The 8,517-nt window shown below is 39.6% G+C and overlaps 1 protein-coding gene across 2 annotated transcripts; it reads right to left on the bottom strand.

Moving 5' to 3' along the window:
* Positions 1 to 490: 490 nt before the first annotated feature.
* Positions 491 to 8,031, bottom strand: RUS5 (root UVB sensitive protein (Protein of unknown function, DUF647)). Of its 2 annotated transcripts, XM_089604823.1 has the most exons (15): positions 7,888 to 8,031; positions 7,747 to 7,809; positions 7,243 to 7,385; positions 6,892 to 6,992; positions 5,978 to 6,036; positions 5,798 to 5,844; positions 5,645 to 5,723; positions 5,485 to 5,557; positions 5,001 to 5,090; positions 1,877 to 1,936; positions 1,678 to 1,791; positions 1,445 to 1,505; positions 1,243 to 1,361; positions 1,019 to 1,111; positions 491 to 940 (listed from the first exon to the last, which is right to left on the bottom strand). In XM_089604823.1, the coding sequence occupies exons 1-15, from the start codon at positions 8,004 to 8,006 to the stop codon at positions 710 to 712; spliced, it is 1,452 nt and encodes a 483-aa protein (XP_089460949.1). In that variant the 5' UTR covers positions 8,007 to 8,031; the 3' UTR covers positions 491 to 709. The 2 variants fall into 2 exon arrangements, with proteins under 2 accessions (XP_089460949.1, XP_089460957.1); XM_089604831.1 differs by lacking the exons at positions 1,678 to 1,791; positions 1,877 to 1,936.
* Between the last annotated feature and the right edge of the window lie 486 nt (positions 8,032 to 8,517).

Here is an 8,517-nt window from a genome sequence, read left to right as displayed (position 1 = left end):
GCTCCAAGACCGGCCCTCCACGGCCGGCACTCCAAGGCCGGCCCTCCTCCAAGGCCGGCCTAACCTTGCCCACTCGGCCAAGGGGTCTTCAAGCCACCCCTTGGCTGCCTATAAATACAAGGGTCCTTCCCTTGACCCAGGTAATCCATTCTTGAGTACTGAAACGCTGCCGAACTCGTACCTCGCTCGTTTCTCTCAAGCTTTGGCCTCTAAACACCCCTAAAACCTCTATACTCCACCTCAATCACACTAATGTTGAGCGTCGGAGAGGTAAACAGGGGCACCCCCCCTGTTTCCCCTTTGTAGTTCACGTGTTCTCTACTCCTTTTCAGGTACTCTGACGAACTCAAGGGACATCCATAGCTAAGGGACGACTCGGGATATCGGGTCCGACACGCTCGAGTCAAGACGAGACCACTTGGTCCGGCCTTGGGTCTAACCGTCTTTGACTCCTAAATAGTTGTCCGAAAAACAGCGACAACATACATACTTTCTTTTTTTTTTTTTTTGAATCAATAATACTGTAACGAGTATTCAATTATGAGTTTTCGATTATTCTGCTTCATGACTTTTTTTTAACTTGTTAGAGACACAGATTAGTTATATACCCAAAAAAGAAAAATACAAATTTAATTTTTGTTGCTCTCACATTTAGACCATGACAGACATATAGATCGCAAAGCTTAGCCAAGAATTGACGGCTTAGAGATCAGAGCGAGCCCGGGTCATTGATAAACACTTTTTCAGGGACTTTAAGTTTCATTTCCTTTGTGTCCCATCCATTTTGACTCAACTGTCGAAGAAAGTCCTCAAATCTATTTTCCATCTCTGATAAGCTGCAAGCGAGCTGGTCCGACGGGTCTTCTAGGTCGTTCCAGTTTTTGTGTACCCAGTAACTCTGCCACACACTTCGCAAGACTGTTGTACTTGTTGCTCCAATCTGAGTTTTGGATTTTGATCAGTAACAAGGTTTTAAATTTATGCAATTGTGTGGCACATGTATACTTTTTTTCTGTACCTTGAATGACACAAAGAGCTCAAGCTCACTTTTTTGTTGATTCACCACAAGAATATATTTCTCATTGCGATATAGTTTAAGAAGCGCCTTCAACTGATTGTGTGGCAAAAAAACAACGGAGTAGATGTGATAACAGATTGTTCGTAGAAAATAAATTAAAACAAAAACAAAAACTACAAGTGAATCCAATCTGTCTCTCGGCATTTCAAAACTCTAATGACTACCTTGGAAACAGATCTCTCGGAGCCCATGGAGCCCTCTAACGACACGCCAAAAACAATCCGTGGTTTCATGGATATTTGCCACACTAGGATATTCTCATCCCTGTTGCAATCAATATATCCTGAAATGCAGCTACCAGAACAATTGTTTGTTTTGTTTACAAAATTTTGTTTCCTTCTTTGCATAAACTTGTGTGAAGCCTACCTGGAACAATAGACTGTAGTACATGAGATTTTGCTAACATTCGAGCACGCTTGAGATTTATCTGTCAGAAAATGAAATAAGAAAAAGGGTTATCTCATCTATTGAAACTCTTTTTTTACCTCTTTTTCTTTCTCCTCACCAATGCCATGTATGGACAGAAGTAAATAATTTATTCCACATCACTCTAAAATGAAAATGGTACAGAAAGAGAGACAAGAATGTAATGTTATCACCGTGTTAAATTGCAGAACTGAAAGTGATTCATAACGAAGCCAAAGGTGGAGAAGCCGCGTGCCTAGCCATGCAAGTCCCAAAACAGGGTACGAGTTTACGACCCCGGATGTGTCCTTCATTCGTCATTTAAAATATATATTAATCTTATATAATCAATCACGCCAGTTGTTATAGCGCATACAAGATGTGCAACTATACCAGGATTACGATGCCCAAAGCAAGGCCGAACAGCTGAGCACCCACCTCCCAAACTTCCTCCTGAGATATTTTCGTTAATTAGCATAAACAAATCATGTTGCAGATCAGCTACCAACTTTACATAGTTGGGCATGACATGAAAAAATCATGTTAGCCACCACGAATGAACCACGGCGACAACGATTTTCCACGGTGAAATCGTGGATTTCCAAAGGCAGCGGTGTTCCGCCGCTGCTCGGAGTAGGCCGTGTGGCGTCAGAGAAATCGCCTAGAAGATGAACGAGCAGCCTCGGGGCCTGTTAAGCGGTGAAGTGCAGTGCACACCGGAGGCCGCTCGGCCGAGGTCGGCAAAGTTTGGAAGACGGGCGTAAGACTCGGGCGACAGGGTATGTGGCAAAGACTTGGTCGAGCGCTTGTCGAACCGATGCCCCTTCGGCCGAGGACCGGTCGACAAAAGGCATAGACGGGGTCTAGGGGCAGGGCGAACGATGCCTCGTCAGCCGAGGTCCATCTGGCAGAAGGTCGGTCAGCCAGGGGTCTGACGATCGAGGGCTGAGAGGCCGGTGTGCCTTCTTTCGTGGACCCGACCGTGGCTTGAGTCCAGCCAACGGGCACGGCAGACACTATCGCCGCCGGGGCTTCTCAGGCAAAGCCCTCCGGGGAACCAAAGAATCGGTGCCTTGCTGTTCAAGAGTCGGAGAAGACTGGATCTTTCCCGGTTGTCACCAGCTCGGGACAGTTTTGATTGCTCTGGCGTGGATTTATAGAGCACGATCTCTCTTCAGAGTTTTCGTGGTGTAAGGCAGCGCTAAAACAATCCGTCATCATCCTTCGTCCGGGACCAGAGCACGCCTTCGCACCCACGTGAAGGTTTCGCTGCGATTCACGAAGCCAGCCTCCGCCAAGGTCTCCAACTACCGTTCCAGCCCGTGGTTCAAGACCTAGTGGTTCTCTTGAACGTGCATGGTTCTCAAGAACGAGTGTTCTTAATTATGTGTTTTTATTATTACAAATTTTAATATATTAAGTTTATAGTTTTATTATGTAACTAGATTTATAGTGTTTGGGCCCGGCCCACGCAGTTGTAAACCTTCGTCTATTTAAGAGTCCTTAAGTCAATGAGAAAATGAGCCTCTAACCAATAACTCAATCTCTCTAAAAAAAAGAGAAGAGATTACGTTTATGAGGGGCTTGCGTTCTTCATTTTTCTTCTTACCAAAAATCTAATCGCAATTGCTCCCGTTGGGAGATCGAATCCCCTTGCAGGATTTAAAAACCTTAATTCAAAATTTAAGCCCTAATTTTCTTATTTAAAACCATAAATATCTAAGTACGTATCAAAGGTACGTGGGAGTTCTGTTACATGCTTAGTATCTAGGGTTATTAGTTTGAGAAATTACGGGTTTTCGATTATGGAATTACGGTTTTATATTTTGCTATTAGGTTTTTAACTTATGCACTTTAATTATTCCAAATTTAAGTTGATTAATTAGGGTTTATTTGTGTATCCAGTTTATGGTTTTGGGCCCGGGCCATTAGGTTGTCAACTTAAGTCTATTTAAGACTCTTTAAGTTAATGAGAAAATCAGCCTTCATCCCAATAACTCTCTCTCTCAAGAACGAGAGGAGATTAGGTTTCGATGGAGCTTCGCTCATTCATTCTTCTTATTACGAAAAATCTAATCATCAATTACTCCCGTTACGAGATCTATATCTCGGGCCGTATCAATTTAGTATCAGAGTCACTCGTCATGGGGGCTATCTCAAAGAAATTTCAAGCAAGATTGGAAGCGTTTATGGCAATGACAACATCGCATCTGAAGCAACAGCCTGATTTGATCGTCGCTCTTCAAAAGAAGCTAACGACCGTGGAGGCACACATGGAGGCGTTTTTGCTTGGACTTAACAGAAGCCCGACCATCAAGGATGAGGCGTCCAACGAAGGGGCGACGACTACGACAAAAATGTTGCTGAAAATTCCAGATCCAGATCTGAAAGATGGAGCCGAAGGACAGAAACTCCAAAATTTGGGAGAACACGTCCCCGACAGCAGAGGTTGGTCATAGGAAGTGACAATGCACCGGGACTGGGGGCTATCGACGGTGTTGGACGAGGCATAGGCCTAGGGTTTTGCTTGACATGCGAACCCAAAACCCAAAACACAGGGTTTCTCAATTATGGAGGGGATTGTCGGCCAGACGAGGTTGAACAATGGAGTCAAGGGCGAGTGAGGGCTGGTGGTGGCGGTGGTAGCTCTGATGGCAACAATCTTGGTGAACCCGAAACCCTAGTCTTCGATGTTGGGGTCAGCGGCAGCAACGGACAATTGGACAATGGTGGTCCACGACCGAAAGAGGTTGCCGAGGGAGGGCGAGTGAAGGATGTATGCATATGCTCCGACGGCGAGGGTCCAAGCTCTCTTGATCTCGGGATCTCGAGCTAGGGAAAAGAGAAGGCAGAAGGGCTGGTACAACAAGCAACAACGTGATTTGTCAATCCGAGGTGAGGGGAAAGAGCAACATCAAAGGACGTTAATCCATGGACAATAGTGTGGAATGGAGCTGTGAACGGGGGAGGCGTTAATCTGATCTCGGAGGGAAAAATTTGGCCCTCAAAAGAACGCCCATCCTAGTCTAGACCTCATGGTGAAGGCGATTATGGCGGAGCAAGTTATGACAGAAGTGGTGACCATTGAGTTTGAGGACGAGCTCAAAGAAGAGGAGAGTAATGTTACATGCTTAATATCTAGGATTATTAGTTTGAGAAATTAGGGATTTTCTATTATGGAATTAGGGTTTATATTCTGCTATTAGATTTTTAAATTATGCACTTTAATTATTCCGAATTTAAGTTAATTAATTAGAGTTTTATTTGTGTATCTAAATTTATGGTTTTGGGCCCGGCGCATTAGGTTGTTAAAGCTAAATCTATTTAAGAGACCCTAAGTCTATATCTCGGACCGTATCAAGTCACAAAAAATATTATTAGCAATTAACAAAGTTGACTTTTACGTATTTTTGTTGACTTAGGTTTCTTTGATAGCTACATAGTTCTAAACAACTAAACACATTGCCATTATACATCTAGCAACAGAGCAATGATGCACTATAGAAAATTATTTTACCTTAGCTGCCACCTCTCCCAAATTACCCGCGATAGCAAAATGATTTTGTATTACACGAAATGAAGGATCTCTCAGCCCTCTACCCACCGCCTGTATGAACATCCAAAGACTATTATTATTCAACTAAAAATGAAACTTCCAGAGAAATACTAGATGTCAATGCTTACGAAGTATCATGATATTCTTCGGCAAAGAGATAATTTTGAACTTAGCAGTGTGATAGAGTTAGCAGAGAGAAAATAAACTTTGAACACCAATTTATATATATACATATACATATATATATATATATATATATATATATATATATATATATATTACTACGTTAAATCTTTTAGTATGTATGGCCTTACAGATAACGAGTGTTTAACCGAGAAGCAAACTACCCGACTAATGAATTTAAATATTTTACAAATAGATTAGTTGGCGTACATGATTAAACACTAAATAACACCACCGAATAAATAACTATTTCAACAGATACCTTTGCCAGATTCCCAAGAGATGCAAGTTGTAGGAAGTACGCAGGATATAACGCTGTAGAAAGATCGAAGATACTGCACAGCAATACCACGTTTATTTATCCAATGTTTATACCTAATATTTTCAATCATAAAAATACAAAAGGCTTGACAGAAAATAACCTTCCTGCACTGCCGATAAAGTCTGCATACATACGCCATTGTTTCGGATCATCATCGAAAAGATTTCCAAACCGACCACCTGTTAAACATAGAATATAGTCACTGATATGTACAGAGCATAATCGCATCTTCCTTTTTGGCACATTGCCAGACCTATGAAGAGTCGCCCAACAGCTCCGATACCATCCTTTGATACCCATCTGCAGAAACAATCTCATAACCTACAGTTCAATCCAGCAACCGTGTAATGTACACGTGAATTGTCTAAAACAGCCATGTGCTTTTCACACAATAAATTCGTAATAGGTATTATTATTATTATTATTTATATACCTGATGGCAGCCGCAGAAGCAGCAGCTGTACTTCCTGAAAATGAACCCACTCCAACAGCCTGAAACCATATAGAATGAAATGACTGAATATAAGCATAAGATATTAATGCAAACAAAACCTTTCATAAAACAAACTTCTTGTATTCAGACAATGGCAAGGATGAACTAGTGGTACTAATGAGTTACGGCAGATAAAAGAAAATCAATGTTTGAAATGCTCTGCGAAATCCCATAGGCATTTCTCTTTTCCATGGATACCAGCAATCATAAAGCAAAATTTCCATTTCTTTCATAACATTTATTGCCAATCGACATTTGTTGTGACGTGTTTAAAAAATATGTGTTTTATAAATCTTTCAACTGTACTGTGGTTTGATTTTTTTTTTATATAATTATCACGAGGCTCGGTCTTACACTAATTTAAAAGGTAATTTGTGTAGAATTTTTATAATTGATCACTGATTGGTAATATGTTGCTTAATTTAGTTATCAATTTTACTAGTTGTTGATCTTTAGTTGTATAAATATATTTTTCTAAATTTTTGTCGACATTTCCATCGGTAATTGGCATTTCCGTAAGAAAATGTTTTTTCTTTCATAAATGTGTTCTTCTTAAGAATTCTCGATTCTGTAAAATCAACTACGGTCAATAATCGATAACCGGCCTTTTAATCATCCAAGATTGAAGAAAGTAAAACAAACTTGACCGAAGCTCTCTAATCTTGATGGTAGATGAGACATGACAAATTTCTTATTGATTGATGATATGATTGATCCATCTAGGGTGTTTACAAACCTCAATCCGCAAGTGCAAAATCAAAACACGACAAGCGTACAGATTTTTTTTTTTATCACATCAGAATAAATAGCCAGCAGAGACCATTCAGCATAAATGGGGTGAATCATAAACAAACCTTTAGGAGACTTGTCGTGACCAATGTGTGGCAAATCCATCCTGTGACATTAGTAGGGAACTGCAACAACATATACAATAAATAATCATCCGAGACAGAGCCTGCACAAAAAATAATGAAAAATAAAAACCTGAGGCAATTAAACTTGATATCTCATCATCTATTTTATCTGAGGAAACTGAAAATATTATATTATATAAATATGTATACATACATACATATATATATATATATATATATATATATATATATATATATAATACTTCCTCTAATTTCTTCCGTAGAGAGTATGAGAAATACTAAATCATAAAAAACCAAAAAAACTAAACAGAGAATAAGTAATGTAGTCACCTGGGAAACCAGCTGGCAATATGAAAGTTTTTACAATATCAGGAACCCAAAACAATAATGTGTTTGATTCATCGGTCTTCTTAGACACAGGCCTACACTCGTCAAGAATAGCCTGTAATTTCGAGTCATCGTCTACGACAAACCTGCTTGCAATCACAGAAAAAAAAAATAAAAGAAAAAAATAAACTGGTAATTTCGTTCAAGCTAAAAATCTTCAAAGACAATATTGAGCCATATGCAAAACTTACCATGGAAATTGACATGCCTTAGTATCTACTTTTGTTCTAAGATACCAGTGTAAGATTGGGAGTAGTACGCAGCATATGTTCATTATGATACAGTGGTGTGTATACCAATACAAGGGTGATAATGGTAATTAAAATTATTATAATAAAATCGGGAAAATAGCAACAACCTATGCAAACATCAAAACTGCATAAAAAAAAAAACAAAAAAAAAACCTCAACACAGAAAGTGAGCAAAATTATGGCGGTTAATTGATACCTTTTTGCAGTGCCATTATCATATTGTTCCACCAATATCAAATTCTCAGCTTCGCAGTGGTCACTACTCACACAAAACAGTTGAGGCGAGTTGTAACTTAGATGGAAACCAACCAGAGTGAAGGGAAAAGCGCTCTCGAACCTGGAACTATCAGATTGCGGCGAAGAAGAGATGATGTGGAAGCGACGAGCTCTCTTGCCACTCCATGACCTCGCTGAATGTCCGAAAGCGGGCGTGGGTAGCTGCAGAGTTGAGGTCATTTCTGCGAAGACGAAGGTTATGGTTTGAGAGTAGTTCTGAGATAAAAAACTGAACTTGTACAATAAAGATGATGTCGTTTGAGGTTTCGCTATGTCGCTTATAATTGTCCCAGTTTGGGAATGACATGTCATCCACGGACCCAAGTCCTTCGTGCCCCTTAATTTTTTTTAGAGGATTTTTTTTTTTTTTGGGTACAACGCAGACGATTCGAATTAAGTATTTAGCAAAATAGTCAATGTTTCATGAGTTAATGCATTCTACCACTTATAATGTAAAAATACTGATATACTCCTAATTGTTTTCAAAATAATTAATCTGTGTGTTCAAAATTTTAATCCAGCTTCAAAACAAGCAAACAATTTACATAATTTTAGTCAACGTACATCATTTCAATAAATTTAATCGTGCCTTCAAAATATTTAATCACTTATCTAAATAAGCGACATAGTCCAAAATTTAATTTCAAATCACATAAACATGTGATTTCAAAAAATTTAGTTGTGCTTTCAA

Source organism: Urtica dioica, chromosome 2 (genome assembly GCF_054948205.1).
Source record: "Urtica dioica subsp. dioica isolate 48M chromosome 2, U.dioica_male_clone48M_v1_H2, whole genome shotgun sequence".
Classification (NCBI taxonomy): Eukaryota; Viridiplantae; Streptophyta; class Magnoliopsida; order Rosales; family Urticaceae; genus Urtica; species Urtica dioica.
Note: the sequence above shows the minus strand (reverse complement) of the source record. Positions and strands in the feature narration are given on the sequence as shown.

Excerpts from the sequence above, each read along its gene's own strand:
- RUS5 (XM_089604823.1), bottom strand. The coding sequence starts at position 8,006 with ATGACCTCAACTCTGCAGCTACCCACGCCCGCTTTCGGACATTCAGCG. Across the intron at positions 5,845-5,977 it reads GCTTCTGCGGCTGCCATCAG|ATGGGTATCAAAGGATGGTA; the intron begins GTATATAAATAA and ends TTGTTTCTGCAG. Across the intron at positions 1,937-5,000 it reads TGGGAGAGGTGGCAGCTAAG|GAGGAAGTTTGGGAGGTGGG; the intron begins GTAAAATAATTT and ends AAAATATCTCAG.